The sequence below is a fragment of the Xiphophorus couchianus genome, chromosome 22, assembly GCF_001444195.1.
Source record: "Xiphophorus couchianus chromosome 22, X_couchianus-1.0, whole genome shotgun sequence".
Taxonomy (NCBI): Eukaryota; Metazoa; Chordata; class Actinopteri; order Cyprinodontiformes; family Poeciliidae; genus Xiphophorus; species Xiphophorus couchianus.
The window spans coordinates 4,615,681-4,637,877 of record NC_040249.1 but is presented as its reverse complement, the minus strand read 5'-3'; the positions used below and the strand labels follow the sequence as shown (position 1 = coordinate 4,637,877).

The following is a 22,197-nucleotide window of genomic DNA, read 5'->3' as shown; positions in this document are numbered from 1 at the left end:
CATTTTGTGGACTTAACAATTTCCACTGTTCTTTAGAGAAGTTGATTCAGACAGGAAGCTTTGAACTTGAAGGCATAATCAATCACACTCTGGAATTTAAAAAAGTTAACTTGAATTTCAATTTGTTTGTTTAGCGGGAAAATATATATATATATAAATCAATGTTAAAAAATAAATTTAAAAAAGACACCATGTATGGCAAGACAGGTTATAACAAAGTTTAGGAAAAAAACTACCTGTAAGAGAACTGTAGGAAACATCTATTAAATGAAATCTATATGCCAATTAGTTGGAAATGAAACATAAACTTGCTAAAAGAGCTTTGGAGAAGGAAATAAGAAAACTTATGCCCCTGGAAAAGGGGAGGGTAAATCAATAATTAAGAAAAAACAAATATAAACAAGACAATATGCAATGGAGGTAAGAAAGGAAGAAAACTAACGACAAACATTTACAAAGAAAATATTTATGGAGAAAGAAAACAGGAGGGAAGATGTAACAATGACAAGATTGAGAGTTGGTCATAGCTACTTAAACGAATCTTTATTTATTTAATAGTGAAATTGAAAAGTACAACAACAGAGAATGAGGGAAAAAGTAAATAAAATACAGAATGGAGTCTAAAAGGAATTTTAGGAACAGAAAGGGATAAAGAGGAATCAGGATTATAAATAAAATATTTTCATTTTTATATATCAAATGAACACAGAAATTAGTAGTTGCAGGCTATGAGGTTGTACAGTAGGGGGCAGTGTGCCTCTGTGAAGTTGTTTGCAATACGACAATAAAACAAAAGAAGAAGAACGCGCTGCTGCTCAGTGTTGATGTTGTGAAACCACTTTATAACAGAGCAGTAGTTTATCAATGGCCAGTTATTAGGTTAATACGGTAATTTCATAACTCAGTCTGCCTGCAGCTCACGGAGTGAACAGCTACATTAGTTTGTGGAGGCTTCCGGGTTCAGTTAGCAATGCGAAAACAATGTAAATTTTTATACAAACATTAAGGTATCACAGGTATTTTTCCAAACATAAAATAACAGCACCGAACGAAACCTCCCAGTTCGGAATGCTGGAGCTATTAAAACCTTTGTGGAAGGTATTTAAAAGATTTACGGTAAGTAGGACGCTTTTACAAGCTTTCTGCGGTTTTAAATGATCTAGTAGTGAAAAACAGTAAATATGGTGTTTAGTTTATTTTAAATCCTTTTCATATTTGAAAAGGACGTATTATTATTCATAAAGGCATTTTTGGTGTTTTAGATTTTTGTTTTACAACTCATCTTCACAAATAGTCACAGTTCAAATATGTTTGTACGCTGAAGTTAATATTTTAATGCTGTATTTACTTCTGGATTTGTTCTAAAGACACAGAAAGCAAGTTGACGAACACCAGTTAATATAAAAAAAAATTAATGAAATAGTCATTTTGATTACAATATTCGTATTTTCTTCAATATTTAATGAGAGTTTTTTGATTCATGTACTGCTCGTTTCAGTCGCAAAGTAAGTCGCAGTGCTTTACAGTAAAATAACGGATCAGAAGTTAATAAAATCACATTAAAAACAAGAGAACGTCAAATGAAAAAGTGAAAGATTCATTTTTAAATGAATAAAAATGAGCTGCTGAAATTAATTTGACATTGGGGAAAGTGTCTTAAACAGCAATGTTTTCAGTTTTGATTTGAAGGAATCAAAACTGCACAGCCTCAAGCTGAGGAGCAAAGATACTAAATGCTGCTTTTACTGGTTTAGTTCTGATCCAAACAGGTTTGTGAAACGCGCAGGAAGGCAATGGTCAGGTTAAATGTACATGGGTTAAACCTGAGATGTTTTTGAGCTTTAAACAATTATTGCCTCACAGACTAGAACTAAACTGAGCCTGATCTTGAGCCTATCCTTTAGCCTACTAGGTTGACCCTCACTGAACTGGCAGTTGCTGTGTTGTAAAGAAATATTTGAATAAATCGGACTAAATCTGTTTATCTGACTCCCTCCATTTCAGAGGCACTACAGTAGAGTGACGTTACCCGATGCCATCCCAGCTGTCACCGCTGCCATGGCCTGAGATTTTTTTCTACTGGCTGCTCTCTTTGGGCTCTCATTTTTACTCTTTTTACCAGCTGCACAAGTTCTCCAAAGGTAAAGTAGACAGCAGTTGCTACATTGGATTCGATGAAATAAGAATAAGAAAAATGTCACTGTTCTCCTCTGATTTCCGCCTCAGAGCATGAAGCTGGTTTACAGAGAGAGTTCCAGTTGGAAAATGGCCTTTTTAAGAGCTTCAAAAGGGTAAGTTAAGATGTGAATTTTAAAAACACATTGTGTCGATTGTGAAAAAGAATGCTTCTTGATTTTATTTTTTTCTGTCTTGTCATTATTTAATCACAAACCTTAATTTGATCTCATAGACAAACACAAGGTAGCACATAATTTGTAAAGGGCATTGAAAAAGTTTCATTTTCTTTACTAATTAAAATCTAAGTTGCTTGGAAATGTATTCTGACCATCTGTATCAATAGGCTACTTTGTAAAGCCACTTTCTCTGCAGTTATAAAACAAAATGCATTGAAGTGACTGTAACAAGGGAAAATGTAAAGAGTTCAAGGGATATAAATCCTCAATATTAAATATCTGATTATAATGTTAAATAATAAAACACAAGTCCCTCCAGTAATATAAGACCAGTGTGAGAGAGGCTTATGTTTGATGAAGTTGATTATTATCATTTATATATATTTTTTTAAATAAAGGACCCGTCTGACTTTGAGTGGAGTTTCTGGACTGAGTGGGCCAGAAAGTCTTTACTATGGACTCTAGTCGGTCATGGCGTATTATCAAGATTGGCGGCCATTTTTCACCCCAAGGTGAGGTGATCCTACGGTACACTTAAAGCAAATAGAGTATGTTGAAAGGTAGCTGTATTTTTTTTGTCTCGGCAGCTTAAGGTGCTTGCGCTCACAATGTTCGACTTCTTGGCAGCCAGCAGCTTGCTGGGCTTTAAGGGTGTGGGGGTTCTGCTTCTACAGCTGTCCGTTGCCTTCTCAGCGGCCCAGCTGCGAAAGCCTTCTTGGGCGTGGATCACTAACCTTCTGCTGCTCTCCACAATTCACATTCAGCCACTGCAAGACATCCAGGTGAGCAGTGTGTCCCACACTGTAGCTTTTTCCTAATGTTTGAGGTGTTTTGTTTGTTTGTGTTTATGCCATAAATAACATCAAGATAATTACAATTATATTGATTTTGGCTGAGTGGAGGTGTAGATTAAAACAAAAATGCACGTCAGTTATCAAATCAGAAGCTAAGACATTTAATGAATCTTTTTTCTTTTTTTTTTTTTACCCTGTACAGCATTTCCACGTGTTTTTTTATTTTCACTGAATGTTATACCCCCAAAGAACACAAGAGGGCAGAATATACTAAGAAGATGTTGAACCACTGAGGCTTTCCTCTTCGGTTTTGTTGAATTTCTTTGGCGCACCCTTCCTCACTCTGAGCCTTATTGCAGTCTGAATTGATTGACTTCAACATTTTATGATATTTTACGGCTGGAAACACAATATCTGAACTAGCAAGCCATGCTACAGTGAAAAATATTTATGATTTAATTATGAAAACAATAGCTTGGTACTGAAGTTAAGCAAAGCGACACAGATCTAAGGAAACTCCTCAGTTAAAGATAAATGTGTAAAGAGATGCCCTAACTTTTAAACTTCTCCTTTTGAGAAGCACATACAATAAATGTACTGTAAGACTTTCATCGCAATTGCCAGAGAATGTGAACCGTTGTGTTACTCAGAGAGGCTGGTACAGCACAGAGGAGGAGTACTACCTGCTACTTTTCAGCGTTGCCGTCTGTGGCCTGCGATTCATCAGCTTCAGCCTGGAGCACTGCTGGAGCCCTTTAGAGTGCAGTCGAGTCGCGCATCTCTTCTGGCTGTTTTCATACACCTTCTATCATCCTTTCTTCTACAACGGACCCATTATCACTTTCAAAGCCTACGCTGAGCAGGTGAGGGTAAAATTGCCTCTTCTGGTGTTGCAATACAGGCTCGGGGTTCTGGTTTTAAAACCACTAAAACACATTTTGGTTGCAGTTGAGCCATTTCTCATCTCTTTATATCGTGAACCTTTTATAATCTTTAAACGTGCGCTTTATAAATACGTTTGTTTAGATACGATATGCTGCAAAATCATTTTTATGTTTATCTTTTGAGCTTCTTCTACATTTCGTCACATTACAACCACAGTGCATTTTATTGGGATTTTGTTACTGACCTATGGGTGGACGATACTGACTTAGGGTTTTATCATGATATTTTGTGGTAGCATTATAAAAAAGATTAAAATGATGATTAAATAAAAAAGCTTTTTTAGGAACCTGTATGACTCTGACTGCATGTTATAGCATTCATTTTACCACTAACACAAATGTTATTCTTGAAAAACATTTCCATTTTAAATATGTTTCTTCAGGACACCATTTACTTAAAGAAGTGATTAATAACACTAACCCCCAAACTGTAACTGCATTTAATGATATTTTTGCATTTATTGATACTTATTGATGCCGGGTAGTTGATGATAAAAACAACATTTCCAGTAACACAGTTTGGGTTTTTTAACTTCATTAATTGGAATTTATTAGGACAACAATAAATAAAAATTCTTGTATAAGAAATTCTTCACAATAAATGATTCAATAAATGCCCGGCAATACAGCAAAACCAATAAATAAAAGTGAACCCAAACAGTTGAGCTGGGAGATCAATACATACTGTAGATACAATCCTCTGCAAAATCATTTACTTGAATATTTTCATCTTTTTCCATGTTGTGTCACATTACAACCACATACTTGAATTCATTTTATTGGAGTTTTGTGAATCAGTCAATCAATCAAGTTTATTTGTACAGCACATTTAAGCAACAAGGCATTTTAAAGTGCTTTACGTCATAAAAACATTTTTAAAAATCCCATCTTACAGTAAGAAATTTGAAACCAGTAACAAATGTTGCATTTTGTAGAGTGCAATCATTAAGACATCAATACAAGTATGTTTGCCACAATTTGGTTTCACAAATTGTGAAGCCAATTGTGAAGAATATGGAAAAGGATCTGTGTACACTCCTCTGTACTCTGACACCACTCAATAAAAAAATAACAGTTCCTCCAACCGGCTGATGAACATGTCGAAATATAAAAAAAGACGTTCCACTGAAAACCCCACCATGTGTCTCATATGTTTAACCTTCCCTCCTTCAGTATGTGCTTCCTGTCTCTCCACTGCCAGATGAGGAAGTCGGCCGACGAGAACAGCGGGGAGGAATCTGTCTTTGGCTACGTGCTGGTCAGATCAGTCCGGGTCATTCTGTGGTGGATCCTGGCAGAATACATGATCCATGTCATGTACATGCACTCCATCCACTCTAATGAGACCTACATAGAATTGCTTCCTCCATGGGCTTTGGGTAAGACTTTCCACTCAGAGCATGTTGTGTTTCATCGCAGCTAAAACGAGGTGTTATATCCAACACTTTCCTCCCACAGAAGACATATGTTGAACAATATATAGAGATTATATCTGCAGAAGACTGCTATCTGCTATTACACATTTGCTAATTATCTGTGATTCATGATTTTATTAATCTGATGTGGGCGGCTTTGCTTTGACAGCCGGTCATCAGCTCATTCATTCAGACATTTTCATTTTTGCTTGGGCTGAAACGATTAATCATGATGAATCGATTTATTGAAATGACTGTCAACTAATTTAGCTGTCGATTCACTGGAGTATACAGACTCAAAAAGAGCCATTTGCAAAAAGAACAACACCCGCAGAACAACACCCTATCATGTGGATAAGGGATTCACATGATTCCAGTAATTAAGGCAAAGCTGTACAAAAATATACACATCTTGCATTAAGATCCCCCCCCTGCCTTTTTCTGTAAATATATTCTACTCAAAACTCCTTAGTTTTAGCTTCACCCAGTTCAAACTCTGTAAAAAGAATCCTATTGAGCGCCTTTTCCCATCCAATTATTGATTGGTTAATCTAAAATTGTAATCAACAGATGCTGTATTGATGTTAAGTCAAGTGGAAAGGCCTGTGAGCTTTTCACATGTTGATGTTAAAAGTATTTTTTTTTTAGCTGCAGATGCATCTTTTACTACAAATGATCAAGCATACACTAAAGGAATGCTGTGTTATTGCAGTTTAGGCGACAAAATGTTTATTTTGTTATTTTAAAAAGGGATGACATTATTTGTTTATTTTCATCTTTTAATGCATTTCTAATTTTGTACAAAAAATCCATAAGTGGTTATGTGAAAAATCTACAGAATCTGCCAATTTTTCATCCGCTTAATCAATAAACCGTTAACTGAAATAATGGTTTTTGCTTTCAACTATCTTTTTCTTCCAAGTTGTCAAAACCAAGGAGTTTATTTTAAATGTTAGATACGCTAATTCGTAATCAATAATTTAGCAGCTGTTTAATCACAGCAGTGAATCATGTTAAACCAAGTTAAAGTGCAGCTATTAATCTCCTGCTGTTGCTCCTCTGTTACATTCTCTAAATGGACGACTACTCATTGTTGTCTCTGTAGAACCTGAAATGATTTCAGCTCCGTGTCTCCTGTCTGCCTCAGGGGGTCTGGCCCTGGCTCTGGTCCAGTTCTTCTACGTGAAGTATCTGGTGCTGTTTGGGCTTCCGTCCATGCTCGCCACTTTGGACGGCCTGATACCCCCGAAGCTCCCGCGCTGCGTCAGCATCATGCACAGCTTCACAGGGATGTGGAGGTGAGAGCGCTCATTGTCAAGTGAGTAACGGGGGGTATCTTCATGTTAGAGGCTGGACTAAAACCCGGGACCTTTGAGGAGGAAAAAAAGGGAACTTTGACGCAAAATAGCTTTAAAGTGCAACTCTCTGCGTTAGCAGTCAGGTCCAGACTGGCCTGAGAAAATTGTCTCATCTTGAGTCATTACCTACAAGAGGACAAAGGGTCATCCTCACATCAGCAGCAGTGTGTCTCTGTGTGTGCTTCACACTATAATGGTTTGTTTACTGGGACCAATTCACTGAATTTTATTTGTATTTTTAATTTTTATTTTTTCCAAACTAAAAACAAAATAACATCAGCATATGTCAAACTACAAAGTAAACCAGAAGACTTAAATTACAGATTTTAAATTTTTAAAGAGGGAATTTAAAACATATATTCTTATTTTGCCTTTTGAACATCATTAACATTTATTTAAGCATTATTGTAAGATGGAGAAGACATTGGAAACAGTGTGAACTTGATTTGCATAATTCTCTGGTTATACTGAAATGGGTTTGGCACATCAATACATTTGTGATCTAAAAATCCTGCAATTCTTTATGGAATTCTGTGTTTAGTTTGAAGGTGTCACATTAGCACTGCCAGGTTTTGAAACATAATGCTAACTGCTAAGCTCCATTTTGTGAGGTTGTTTTTGCCAGTGGCTTCCAGATGCAATGCACCAAGTGGGTGAAATATTGATGAAGGAGGTCTACCTCAAAATTTGTTCAACTTTACTTCAGGTCGTCAAAAGTAGACAGCTGTAACTTGGATGCAAGTTGATGTTCCAACAAGACAATGACAAAAATCTTAAATAACGGTGTTGGAAAGCCGTTACGTAAATACTATTTACAGAAAAATGAACGGTTTCTGATTGAAAACCAGAAAAACATCCAGTTAAAAACTTTCTCTGCCGATTCTGCCACAAGGAGCGGCCATGTATCCAGCTAGAGTTATGGCAGAAGCTCAGTCAGAGATTAGTAGTGGTGCATTTATTTATAAATGTATAAATTTGAGTCTTCTGCCAGCAACTGAATGTTAAGCCACAACATCTACCAGAAAAATACCACCTAATATTTTTAGGTGTTCTTGCTACAAAAGAGATCTTCCCTGTTTTATGCTGAAGGGGTCACAATTGCTCAAGTTAATTGAGAGTCAACAAGTGGTGCCTCTCACATGTGCATTATTTTGCATACATAAAGACTGAAGACAATTAAATATGAAGGAAACATTAAAGAGGATTCTGTTATGTCATGTTTTTTTTGTGACATGACACTATTTGTGTTTAGCATCTGATCTCGGAAAATTTAACCACTTGAGATTGGTCTATGCCTGTTAATATGGTTTCAAAGTTTATTATTTGGTTCAGCTTTTCTAAGGATCTGCTAATTTTGCAGGATTCTGTTGTTAAATTCAACCTGTTTGAGTGTAAGTTGGCTAAATAAATAAATAAAGCTTCCTATAATCCCCTATGAAGCTGACAACTGTACTTCTCTCCAAATGCAGCTAAATTTAAACCTGGTTTTATTTGTCAGAAAGCTTCAGAATTTAGCAACTCAACTTGAGTTTTACCCGATGGCCACTTGCTTACTGCAATAAGTCCAGTCAGCCTTTAGATGTGCTCACGTTTCAGATGCATACATTGTTGCTCCAGAATGTAATTAACCATGAGTAATGCTTCCTTAACTGTGAGCTAATAAAGTGGAGACAGGATGTGTTTGGCTTTGCATGATAAAATGTCCTCTCTGCAGCAGTCAGAGCGGATGTGCTGACGCAGATGCACTCCAATCCGGCTCTTATGTGCTGAGCTGGTCGATGCCGGCGACATTGATAGAATGCATAAAGCTGTCGGCCGACACCATCAAAACTCCAGTTTCAGTTTATAGACGCTGCCAGATCTAATCTTTGTTATGACAAAGCGCCGGCTCACAAACACTCGACACCGGACAGTCTGGCTACAGCACAAGGTTTACGTCGTTGGAAGCTCAGCGTTCAGGTGTTTCTAACTTTGTGTTTTTTTTATTTTTACGTACACTGTACAGTGTCCTTAAATCGTCTTAAATTCGTTTGTCTAAAATTAAGGCCTTAAAATTACTTAATAAAAGAAAACATGTTAGCTACAGGTCTTAAATTTGTAGGTAGGGCTATTTAATGTAGTTTTTTTTATCATCAAACTTTTTCTGTCAGGCAAAATTTTGAGTCACACACAAACATTTTCATTGCATTCTATGACTTGAGGTGGTTAAGGCGACTAGAAACTAGCTGCTAATATTCCCCTGCTAGCACAAAGCTAGCTAGCAATCTAGCTAACTTGCTAGCTAGCGTTTTGGTGTCTATCCTGGATAAATGCAAATTTATCTCCAGTTGGCTGGCGCTACTTCTACTGCCAATCAATACAAGGCTTGGTGTAAAAAAAATTAAGCTTGGCACTGTGGGGGTTCAGGCTGAAGAGAGCCATATGCAGTGTGAAAGGACTAAGCCTAATTTTTGCTATGCTTGATTGTAATGCAGCAAGTTCCCCCTACCATTTTATAGTGTTTTTTGGGGGGTTTTAAATTTAATTCTAGACGAAATTAACAAAAAGTCCTAAAAAGACTTAAATTCGACTTGCTGAAACCTGCAGATATGCAAATGTGGGCCTGAAATATCCATTTGTTTTCTGCCTCAGGCACTTTGACGAGGGGCTGTATCGATGGCTTATAAGGTAAGAGACTCTTCATCACCGCTGGACTGACTAATTCACATGTTGATGCTCACTAAAGATGTGAGGCGCTGTCTATATCAAAATATCTCCGTCTGCTTTTATTGCTTTATGATCGCCAGCAGTTTTGCCTTGTGCTCATTACTCACTGCGCTCTAAAGAGCGCATTTCCTGTGGGACACTGAGCTTGGCAGCGGAACAACCGTTTGAAAAAGCGTGCCGCTCGCATGCTGCCTGCTCACGTGTTTCAGTACGACAGAGCCGGATGCTGTATTTCCACGCGCGCTTGCTTTCTTATGTTCATGTGGCGGCGAGCGTTTCCACTGTCGCCTTTCTGCTCCCGCACCGTGAAGAGAGGCTGCCTTGTTTAATGTGTGCATGTAATTGGAGGAGTTTGTAGATTTCTCACTTTCACTTTGGACAACACACATTATTACTCGCTTTTTCTTTTAATGATGCACACTCGGCTGGGTCCAGCCTGCTGGGAGTTGGTGGTCTGCTTGTTAGACGCACATTTCTGCGTTACAGCGACTCTACCGCTGCACGGTTGTCAGAACACAAAAAAAAAAGTCTGTGAAAGTGGTGTTTATTTTTTGCTAATTTTTTTCCTCTTTAGTCTGTTTGACACATACACTAAGGTCTGTTTTTCACATTGTTACAACCTAGCAAACTTATTAAAGTAGCTCTAATTCATCCGCTCAAAGTCCCTTCCATTTTAATTGCAAACATACGTGTTTCCATTTTAAACAAAGCCCTCTGGAAATGGGTTTTCTTCTGCTTAATGGCATCGCGCGCAATTATCCTTCTGTAGATGCGAGATGATACCCGTGACACAATACCTCGACGGTTCCTCTTCTGAAGATGTTTTAATGCAGTTCCAAAAAAATTCTGCCGATGTCGTCTGAAGAGGGCTGGATGAGCGTGTAGGTGTTAAACGATGTGCTCCACATGAGTCACTGGCAGCTCGTCTCCCTGGGCAGCTAAGTGCCTCATTCTTTGCCATTGCATTATGCTTTCCAGGCCTCTGTGCCACCAGGTATCAAGTACAGCTGAAAAAAAAAAAGAAAATAGAAAGCTCTTCAGGGGTGATTGATTGAGTTATTACATTTGCAACAGAGGATGGACATTTGATCCTGCAAATAATTTTTTTTGTAAATATTTCTATTGGACTGTAGGTTAAGAGGTCAACCGTAAGAATAGGTTCTGATTACGTTAGAAGTTGAGCAAAATAAAAATACAAAATCACAAATGGTTATTTGTGGGGGGTTTTTTGTTCACTTTACCTGTTTCTAAACCAAGTATGTCATCTGAGAATCTGATAAAACGGTTCTAGAGTTTTTTAGGCTCCTTTTTCTTTGCCATATGTGAACAAAATCCATCATAAAGGACCTAAAATGGAGCCACTTTTCAGAACAAAATATAATCAAAAATGGTTATAATTCACTGCATTTGTTGGCAACAAATGGTACAGTAGAAATATTATATTGTCTTTTCCTGGGTGTTTATGTGACAAGTTGTAGTTGATTAGTATATAAAAGATGTCATAATTCCTATGTGCTTCCTCATTTAAAGGGACGGCAATATGTATTTTCCAGGCATGTAGTGCCATTTTAAAGCACAATCGAGTGACTGTGTTACCTTCAGTTATTGAAAAAATGCTGTACATATCAAACATGACTTAATAGAAATTTAACGCCTTAAAATTGGGTCTCTGTCTCTTTAAGAAGCTCCTTCTCTTTCTGATTCTCCGTCTTTAGCACCTTGTCACAACAATGCTTCTCATTATGCCGTTTACAGCCGTTCTTAGGAGCATTGCACTAAGTAGTTTATATGGTGAGCTCAGCAAATGTTTGCTAATTGTCACGCTCCAGGTGACGGAATAGCATTTTAACATGATAAAAAGCTCAAAAAAGTAGATTTTTACACAACATCACCCCTTTAAAAAACAAATCAAATGCAACGCAGATACTAAAGCTGTCCAGTTCAATGACAATCCCTAAAAGTCATAAAAAGACACTGATTAACTTGCTTAAAAATCTAACCTCCTTTCTTTTCTGGGTTACATCAAAACAAACCGTCCCCTCCAGTTTGGGAGAGCCAAGCGGTGTCACCTCCTCTCAGGGCCTGCAGATCTGTCAGTCAGCCGAGGCTGTGGTCTCCTTAAAGAGTACACGGAGAAGCAGACATTTATGGGTCAGGTTTTTCTGCCCCATTGCCCCATAATATTTCACAGTTCACCAGCTGGGAAATATTGGCCTCACAGCATGAACCTCATTTCTAATAAAACGCTGAGAAACGCACCGAAAACAAACTAATACAAACCTAACGGTACTCGATAAAGACATTATATGATTTTTATGAGTATGACTATATCAGTATGATTATTCAACATGGAAAAACTTGCTAAAAGGCTAAATAGGTTCTGACTGGGAAATCAGGCTAATAGTTCCAACTCAATTATTGAAAATATGAATTTGAAATTCAACTTTGTTGCTGAAACCAATAAACATGGAAAATAAAGACTAATGTGACCCACCAGACCGACTGCTGAAACTTTAGGGTTTTTTTAGTGTGTCAGCATTTACTAATGTGAACTGAATGCCTCTTATTCCGAATGCCTCTTATCTTCTACTATCTTCTATTAATAATCTGATACTTCTTATCCTGAATTTCCCCATGGTTGGTCTAAAAATGGATATTTCTATTATTAATGAAGCGTCGACTGTTTTAACGGCAAATCCTCCGAGTGCAGCCGCACATCACTGGTCTGGTTCTCTTCTTCCTCTGTGTTTAGTCTGATGATATTCACCGAAGCTGTAATCCAGAGCAACGGTGACATGTTCTAGTGCAGCACACCACTTTACCTGCGACCGGACAATATAAATACTATTCGTGTCTTGTTTAAAACGAGGTCAGGCCTGGTTTAAGCATGCGCTGACATTTCTCTGGGTAACCTTATGAAGCCAGAGTTCCCCATTTTAAGGCTTGTAGAAACGGCGGCAACAGCAGGAGCAAGAAAAACACGTTTTCACAAAACTGATAGACAGTGACTCAAAACCAGACTGGGGTGCACGCAAATGCTTTTAGTTATTTTATTACAGAGTCACTCAAATCTTGTTTTTCTTCTGGAGAGCAGACTGCAAGAAATTATAGGATAGCCCTGAAAACATCTGCATACTAGAAACTTTTCCTTTCTGCAAAACTCTTATTATTATATTGCACACACTGTTTGTTGTTGAGCATGCTGGAAAAATTTCCTATGAAATTTGTTGTAATTTATATTTTGCAGATGTTTAGAGTTAAAACCTATCAGAAAAATGTTTTCCAGTAACAATAACAATTACAATCATCCCATATGTCTTGACTTTTTCCTCTTCTCTTCTGACATCTCAACAAAATATGCATCTTGTTTGACCACCAAGGACAGCGGGAGACCATCCAACTGGCCAAATACAAGAACTCGACATGAATAGTGTTAATGCATGGCACTGAAAATGCAAGTTCTGGCCAAATGTTTAATTCAAAGCAGCACTTTGCCATTTTATATGTTGGGCAGTTCTAGTTACTTGGCACCCTGTGCTGCGGTGATGAGGTTTTGGCAGCGCTTGCAGATAAAACACTGGGTTATCTGGTCCTTTCATATTGAAGTGTTTTTTGTGTTTTATCATTTTTCAGCTGCTCCTAAGCTTCTGTGTGTGTTTTCGTTCGGCGTCTGAATGAATTTTGTTGACCTAATCCTCGTTTTGAACAATGAAAGTAACTGCTGTGGCGTCCGGCGGATTCAGGAAGAACCCGTCCCAGTTCTTGATCACCATTTATATCGTCCTTTTTCCTATCGACGGTGCAGCCATAATGACAAATCACTCCTCCTGTCTGATGGCTCGCTCCATAAAGCCCGACAGCACATTATTTGAACCTCCTACATTAAGTGTATTGGTGTTACATAACGGTGATTAGTCGGGCGGTCCTGTATGTCTTAAAAATGATCATATTTTAACTAACATCTGTTTACAGTGCCTATCTGTCCAATTAAATCGCCGATGATGAGCCGACGCCGAGCCGACGCCGAGCGTGTTCAGGTATCCGGTTTTCTTGGGTCCTGACGCTCTCCATCTGTTTTTGCTCCGACTTTCATCCGGCAATATGGCCGAGCTGGCCGCTCTATTTAGGGCTCAGAAAATGCTGGCTCATCTTTCACAAACATTGATTAGCCACAGGGAGGCTGAGATAATTAGTTTCCAGCGCAGGCGCACGCCGCACACACACACACACACACAGCGAGATGTTTGTTGAGTGTGTCGGAGTGGTGTGTCGCGCTTTTCAGGCTCTGGCAGCTCCTCGCGGGACAGATGAGGTGCTCCCGGTATATGAAGCCATTTGTCACCGATTGGTGTTGCATTATGCACATAAAGTGGGGCTATCCCGGGAGCATGGCGCTGCTATTTTTACACCGCATACAGTTCAGTCTCATGCATGAATTATGCACTAAATTTTTAATATTTGATAAAATACAACAACATAAATACTGCTTTTTCATCTAACTGCGCGTCTTTATTACCCCGAAGGGCAAACTTACCCATGGAAGAAAGGGTAAGAAAAACAATAGAACAGCAAATCTGTGTCAAGGCTTTGGTGTGAAGCTCAGGTTTTCTATTTTTGGATTCATTAACACAGTCGGCTGTGTTGTTAACGTCTTGGCAGGGATTTCTCTTCCCTGGAGTGCTTCTGTGCTTTCAGTGGACATTAGAGCCACATTTGACTGTATGAAATGAAAAGAAATCGTGAAAATGACACGACGGTTTCTGTGTCGGGGCTTCCTCACAATTCAGCGCATCCTTCCGCCTGTTATTGCCAGCAGAGATTTCATCATTCGAGGTATAATAGCATTTTTTTTCTAACTTCTGGAATGTTTGGAAATTGAACAAATGCTTCAAAATGTCCAAAGTAAAATGAAACGATGATTTTCTCCAAAACAACTGAGAGTTGCAGAGCCGCCTCACTCTGCATCACTGGAAATCTGTGTTTACAGTATAATGCAGCTCATCTCCTTTTCTCTTTTATAAAACAGATATGCCACTAGTAGTATTTTTTTGCACTCCTCAAAATATAAAAACACACCATATTCACACGCATTATATATTTGTACCTATCCAAAAAAATAGTATGAGAGATGAGGTTTTCTTCCACCGACTATAATTAGTCATTACAAGTGTCTGTGTGTATTCGCAAGAGTAAGTAGACATTTCTGCAAACTCTTCAGATTCCTTACAGTCAGTCAGCATTTTCAAGTCTATCATGTTCCTTGACAGACAGGTTGAATGATCAAAAAGGGTAAAACAGAGCGGCATGGGGTGCTACGTGGTGTAGTAGCAGAGCGAGCGCTTTGTACACACAGCCATCCTGCGTTTGATTCCCGACCCAGGAAGATTTGCTGCCTCTCTTTCCCCTTTTCTCTCATCAATAAAAGCCTCTAGTGCTGAAAAAAATCTTAAAGGTGGGATATTATGTAAAATCAACATTTTTGAGGTTTATATTATGTTCTAATGTTATACCGTCATCCAAAACATACCTGGAAAGTTGCTTGGATTCTTTCATTTGTATTTGAGAAATCCTTGTATCTCCCATGGCAACCATTCGGGGATGTCTATACGTTTGCTCTCACAAAGCTCCATCTATTTCCACAAAACTCCTCCTTGGAGTTGTAGTCTCCAAGCCGATCTTCCACCTCACAGAGCGACCCTTCCCAAAATCAGCTCCTCCAGACTAGCCACAGCAGCAATTAGCAAACGTCTGCTGAGCTTATCGTACAAACTACTTTTGAGTCCAACACACCCAAAATGGTTGTAAATGGCTGAATAGAAAGCGATTGTTGTGATGGCACGCTGAAGACGGAGTATCTGAATGAGCAGCAGATTCTTTGCCACTTTCAAGGCAATAAATTGCGAAGTCAAATTTCTTTAAAATCATGTTTTGATATATTTAGCATTTTTATAGCGATTGAAGGTAATATAATCACTTGGTTGTGCTATAAAATGGCATTATGTTCCTGGAAAGGACAACACACACAACAGCAACTTTGCTATGCTACATTTAACCTTTCTTTTCACATGAAAGCAGCAGCCTGGCTGCTCAGGAAATGCTTTTTGTTTTTAAATGGCTCTTCTGCTTCATCTGGCTTTAATTTTAAATCTTTTGTCTGACGGCAAGAATAGTAAACTTTCCACAGTAATAACTTCCACTCCGAAGATTATTGAAGTTATTGAAGCTTTGCTGACACTGATAAGGAAAATGTTGAAATTTTTATTTCCTAACCCCCAGCTGATATATTGGTGCATGTCTAATTTTTATTCACGTTTGTTGTCACATCTGTAATATTCCCAGTATTTTCTCTTGTGAAACCCTTTAGTTTTCCTTTTTATTTTTCCCAGATACATCTACGTGCCTCTGGGTGGTTCCCGCCACGGTCCTCTCTCCAAAGTGTTTTCCACCGGCGTCGCCTTTGCGTTCGTCTGCTTCTGGCACGGCGGCCAGGACTACCTGCGGTACTGGGCCCTGATGAACTGGGCCGGCGTTCTGGTGGAAAACGCCATCAGAGCTCTCTTTGCCTCATCCCGCCTTCACTCCGTAGTTGTGAGTTTCTAATCAAGGCGTTAAATTCCAGCTGTGCAGCAGCAGCAGCAGCTCCAACAGATCAAATTTCTCCACTTATTTTACAAGGGAGGAAATTATTAGCAACGTAAGTCGTGTTATTACATTTAATAAAGCAGACTGTTGATCGGCTTTACAGAGCGCAGACAGCAGACGAACCCATTGGGCCTCGTCTAATTGGCACGACATCACTGTGAGCCGTTTGCATTCCATTAACGGGAATTTCTTCGCCGGCTTCCTTTGGGAGTCGGCTCATCCTCAAAATAGTCCTAAACTCTGATGGGGCGCTGTGTGATCCTCCCAGTTTATGGTCACATGGATCATTTGTTTCGGCTTTTTGGGTTCTCTCGCAGACTTAACAACGACAACGTCTCGTGGTCATGCTTATTTATTTACTGATTTCCCAGGAGCAGAATTTCTCCTTGGCGATGCGAAGGCGCTGCGCCGCCCTCCTCTGCGCCTTCTCGACGGCCATGCTCATCCTGTCTAATCTGGTGTTCCTCGGGGGGACGCACGTGGGCAGAATCTTCTGGAAGCGCGTCTTCATTCAGGGTAAATTGCACCTCCACAGACATTGCATGTTTTAATCCCATCGTGTTGTTGAGGTGATTTTTAGATTATCAGTACCGAATCTTTGTTTATAGGAGTCGGAGACGGCCCTGAGCTAGATGTGAATTAAAATCATAAAACTGTTTGACGTGGTGCTGCTTTATGCTCAGTCTAATATTCATCCGCACAGGTGCACAGAATAGCCTCCCGCTACTTTGAGCGAAGACCCGAAACTAACAATTAGAGTCGTGAACGTCGGAGGGGCACATCTGCTTCGTGGATGTGCCAGGGCCTATTTTGCTCCCTGCGGTTGTATTTGGTCCATTTGGTACCTAAAGAGAGATGGCAGGCCTTCCTGAAGCCTGTCCATTAATGATAAGCAGTCTAATGTGCATTCACTGCTGGGCCAGGTGCTAGGGGGGGGATTCAGAGCGGAAAATTCAACCCTTCGCCTCAAGAAGTTTGATTATTTCACGTGTTTAGGCTTTAGAAGACCCTAAACCTATTAGTGACGTAATAAAGCCTCTAAATGTTTGATGCACATTTTTAAAAACTGTGTTTCCTGGTGTAAATTTAAGAATTTTAAAAATGCTTATCAGTACTTCGCACATTCCTTATACTGCGTGTCAAACTTGAGGCCATTGGGCCGAATCTGTCCCGCCGTGGCCATTTCTGTGGCCCTCAAGACGCTGGAAGGCCACATAAGTAGAACTTCAAGACATCAGTTGTGTGCTTAAATGTTATTGAATATATCAAACCAAATCAGTTTTTATGCATCTGCATTATGTTGATGTGAAAAGACGTTTTTGTAAAATTATAGAATCTTAAGAATAATTCACTAAAAGCCATGTATTTGCAGTTTAACCGGTGGTTTTTGTCAATACGTTTGGCGCTTTGAGGACATTCACTCTCTTAATGGGACGCAAAATGAAAATATACTGATAATTATGATGAAATGCAGCAATAGGAACCACAACTTAAATATGCACAGTATTTAAAACTTGATTAAAATAAAAATACTTATTATTTTCCATATTGTGAAAATCATTTTTTTTTATGTTACAGGATTCTTTCTAGTAAAGATCAGAGAAATATAGCTATGGTGTGACAATATTTTCCTGGTGTGAAAACCTTTTGTAGGTAATTTTTGTAATTAAATATCTGTCAAAATGTCACTATGTCATGATAGTAATATATGAGCCAGATAATCGGTAAAAATCAAGCTCCTCTGCCTACTTTTTATGGATCTGCTGTCAACTGCTCCTGGTCAGAACCAACCAATCAGAGACAGGAGGAGAGTCTTAGTGCTGTCAATCATGCTCTTCTACGCTCCCCCTTGCTATCACTGCAGCTAATTCTCAACAAGGAAGCTGGCCGTGAATGGCAAGGCTAGTTAGCATAGCCACCAATAATGGCAGATGAATAGTTTTCCTGTAACATTAAGTTGTTTCTCCGCCTTTAGCACATTGAGCAGCGTGTACACAAGGATTATTAACAGCTCTAAGAGCCTCCTCCTGGCTCTGATTGGTTGTTTCTGTACCTTACATTCAGTTGTTTAACTATTTTTTTCCATCTGATTAAAGTTTTGAATTAATACCCCAGTAACAGCTTCAAAGAAAGAAGTGAGAAATCTGAAATGTTGACATGAAAAATCAGTAAGACAGCCTGCAGGAAGCCTCTGCTGACGTGTTGCTTGTTATAATTTTCTCTCGCTTTGCATCGCCGCGCATGACTTCCACCTCGTGCTCCTTCTGCCATCGGATTAAAAATAAATAAATAAATCTATAAAAAATTGCAGAGTAAGTGTGAAGATGCTTTGTCGCCACCATTTTGCAGACCTCAGATAAAGGTCATATTCCAGTCGCGAGATAAGTTGTGTTGTGACAGTAATAAATTGCTGGAAAGCTTATAGGAAATGGTGTCTTGCCTTCTTCCTCCTGCTCTGTTTTGAACTACTGTAGAGTTAAAAAGTAAAATAAAGTAAAGTAAAACAAAACCACTCGTGTTTGGAAATTTTTTCTCTTCTTAATTATTCGGATTGTTGGAAATAATTTCAGAATTCACTCGGGTGATTTAGGACTACAATAGACGTACCCTCCGCCTGCCGCGCATCCGACGTGTTCTCAAAAAAAAATCATGGAACCATCTGCTTAGTAACCTTTCTGCTTTTCTTCTTCTGCTCTGAATGTAACTGATCCAGCACTTTTCATGCCCTCTGGTGTCCACCAGGAGGATGGGGGGGATAGTTTGATTACCATGAGATCAATCCTTTTAAATCAACTCGACTGGGATTTTCACTTGTTCTGACAGCGGCGTAATTGCTCTCTGACCTCTCTGGGTGAAGTCTGCCATTTCCTACGTGCACTGTGCGTCTAAAGTTGTTCTTGTTGCCCGTCTCTGTGAGCCGAGCCCATGAACAGAGTGTGCATTTCTTCCGTGTCCCCTTGGGGGAAGGACTCTAACGTTACAGTCAGTGTGAAGGGCTGCTATGATTCTTCCAGAGGGCAGAATGATTATTAAATTTCTGCTGGCCCAAACGAAAGCTGTTTTGACAGTTCATCGGTGGACGCCTAATGAAATATTGGCAGTAAGATTTATTCCCTTGGTATACAGACTGTCTGTACAACAGTCCATCAAATAGCATCTGGAGATTATTGTCTGGAGCAAAAATGATGAACTAATTGACATTCAGCTCAACTCCAGCAATGAGATGAGAATCTCTGTTATTTATTTATTTTTTTGTAGAGCGTGCATACGTTTGGCCCATGTTTAGAGAATTAAAACAACAGTAGATGTACTTTACTGGTTTTCTTTAGTATTTTGTTCTGGAGACTGAGATGACCATGAGAGACGGTTTATTTTGAGTCTGGGGAAACGTTTCTTTGTCGATTTTCTCACATGGTTTGGATCATTATCCTGCTGAAAGACCCAAAGATGACCCATTTTTACCTCACCATACCAGATTTAAAACCTCCTGGTATTTCAAAAAGCTCAAGGCAACAAATGTGTCTTCCACTGCCTTTTTTTATTTATTCATTCTTGAAAAAGAAAACTGCAGTTTGAAAGGGTGTTTTGGCAAATCCAAATATTACTGTTGTGTTATCCACTACCTGACCCTTCCTCATGTTTAACAAAGTTTGATTTGGAAACAGGAGTTTCAATGGTTGGCTACAACCTGATATGTAGAAGGCATCAAAGGTTTTGTAAAAATTGTCTATGATTCAACATAACATTTTATGAAGGAACTGCAAATTTGCTTACGCCAAGTCAAATAAAGGTTAGAAAGTACTTTTCAGTTGAAAAATAAAATATGATGTGAATTACTTTGTTACTTGCTCAGCAATAAATTGAACATTCAATAACACACAAGGAAGGAAAACATAACAAATTTTAGGTCCAATAAAAAGGGTCTCTGATGTTTGTCTTAATAAAAGTGTTGTTTTCTATTTAGTTGGTGTAAAGAAACTTTCAGCAAAAATAGCTCCTGTATTTAGCCAAGTTTAATAACCCCAATTATGTATTTTCGGTAAAAAAAAAAAGTTACGTATGTATGACCCTGCTTGCTACGTCATTAAGAAGATTTACATTTTCCATTGAAAATGTCATTCAGAAAATCACAAAAAGCGTCCATCTGCATTATCTCCATTTGCTGCAGGGCCAAGTTTGGAACCACTCAAAACAATTCTGACTTTAGCGCAGTTATTAAAGGATTGTTACGATTATTGTACCTTTATTGGTCCTGCTAGCGCATCTCTGTAAAAACAATTATGCTTAACCACTGAATATATTTACTCAAATTTTAATGTGACATTTTACAACTGCATAGTTTTTTTTACCCTTATTTTCCAGAATTATGCTCAATGTTCACCTCTATTTCCAAGTAAAAGATAAAACTTAGTGAAAATAAAACGTCTTTTCCTCATTCTCCTGTTTTAACTGTTCGCTGTAGAGAAGTGGCTGACAGCTCAGCTGAGCTTTAAGCAGCTCATGTGTATGTGAATTAGATTTTGACATGAATAGAAGAGAATAGACCCTTGAAAAGCATTGTGGGTGCAGGTGCAGGTTACTGAGATAATTTGGACGTAGGCCAGCATGGGAGGAGGCGCAGACGGCCGTCCTTACCTGCTGCCTGCGCCCCAATCTCCAAGAATTGGCTATAAATAGCAAAACAGGAACAAAAACACGTTATTGCGCCTGAATGAACTGAATATAAGTTGAGCTCATCAGCATTTATTTATGTTGAGGAGGAAATTATACAAACAGATCTGATAAGTTGTTGTGATTGTAATCACCAGATGTAACGAGTGCGTTGCTTCTCGTTTCAGGGTGGTCCACCGTCGCTCCGCCGATGCTCACCTTCCTCTACTGCTTTGCTCAGGTTGGACTTGAGCGAACTTCTTCCCAACCGTGAGTCACCTTGACTTCCTGGAAAACTGAGAATCCCTGCTGCCGGACAACCAGGACAACCCGTTGGCCACGGAGCTGCGGCGACCTGACCCGACAGCCACGGCGAGTGTCCAAAACACAGCCCAAGTTCTGCTGCAGAGCTGCACCGCAAAGCAAAAAAAAAACAAAAAACGCTGGACCCCAGAGTCTGTCTTCATTGTACGGCTTTGATAAGATATTGCTCAGTGGTGCAGTAAATCAGAGAAGTGCAATGTTTACTGCTAAAAACCGCTGGTCAGTCAGACTCCAGAGGGCAGCAGCAGAAACCTGACCCAGGCTCTGTTCTATACACATTTAATCAGGATGTAGCCGACATGTGAAATCCCAATAAAGTATTGGTTATTTTTCTTCTACATTACAGACACGATGGGAAAAGAAAACGTCCCCAAACTCACCTGTCAATAAAAGTTATTTATATAGATATTAGTTTGTTTCTGGTAAGAACTGCTGAAAATGTACAACTATCAATGTTCCAAATGGCAATGTCCATAATTTTAATAAAGATTACAATTTTTTTAAAAAGCTATTTTTGCTGTTTTATTAATAGTTTTTACATGTTCAAATGACAAGACAAATGAAAAGCGGATTTTCTTTTTTTTTAGTAGTAGCACTTAATGCTGACAAGAAAAAGAAGGACGGGTCATCATAAAGTATTAAATGTTTCATACACGCCTTACAACGTCCGTCAGTGAACGTGACATGTTTGCTTGTATTGTTAATAGTAGTTAGTATAACAGAGGCGAGCAGCAAATCTGGTTGATTTTTGAATATTGTAGAACCAGAAAACAAACGAGTTTCCTGACATTTTCTGAACAAATCAATATGGCTCGACGTCCACCGGTGTTTCTTGAACTATAGTTTGAATCTCGATCAGTAAGAAAACATTATTCTGATCTTAAAAACACAATCTCAAAGCTGTTCAAACTATTTGATCAAGATAGTTTCATGACTTGCTGGGATACAAGTCAAACATGTTTTTCTGACATGATTTTCAAGCAATTCATTTGGTTTGTGTTTTAAAATGA

At 38.9% G+C, this 22,197-nt stretch overlaps 1 protein-coding gene across 4 annotated transcripts; it reads left to right on the top strand.

Annotated features, from left to right (window-relative positions):
* Positions 1-105: 105 nt before the first annotated feature.
* On the top strand, positions 106-21,694 carry hhat (hedgehog acyltransferase). Of its 4 annotated transcripts, none has more exons than XM_028006524.1 (12): positions 106-1,116; positions 2,005-2,141; positions 2,227-2,291; positions 2,753-2,866; positions 2,942-3,136; positions 3,799-4,011; positions 5,294-5,471; positions 6,655-6,805; positions 9,497-9,532; positions 15,958-16,159; positions 16,585-16,729; positions 21,052-21,694. In XM_028006524.1, the coding sequence occupies exons 2-12, from the start codon at positions 2,033-2,035 to the stop codon at positions 21,135-21,137; spliced, it is 1,494 nt and encodes a 497-aa protein (XP_027862325.1). In that variant the 5' UTR covers positions 106-1,116; positions 2,005-2,032; the 3' UTR covers positions 21,138-21,694. The 4 variants fall into 4 exon arrangements, with proteins under 4 accessions (XP_027862325.1, XP_027862324.1, XP_027862327.1 ...); XM_028006523.1 differs by having other exon boundaries at positions 6,613-6,805; XM_028006526.1 differs by lacking the exon at positions 3,799-4,011 and having other exon boundaries at positions 6,613-6,805.
* The last annotated feature ends 503 nt before the right edge of the window (positions 21,695-22,197 follow it).

What these genes read in the sequence shown, in the direction of transcription:
- hhat (XM_028006523.1), top strand. Translation starts at nt 2,033, where the DNA reads ATGCCATCCCAGCTGTCACCGCTGCCATGGCCTGAGATTTTTTTCTAC. An exon ending in TTTTTAAGAGCTTCAAAAGG is followed by an intron (nt 2,292 to 2,752) that starts GTAAGTTAAGAT and finishes TTTTAAATAAAG; the next exon opens with GACCCGTCTGACTTTGAGTG. An exon ending in GCTTCCTCCATGGGCTTTGG is followed by an intron (nt 5,472 to 6,612) that starts GTAAGACTTTCC and finishes TTGTCTCTGTAG; the next exon opens with AACCTGAAATGATTTCAGCT.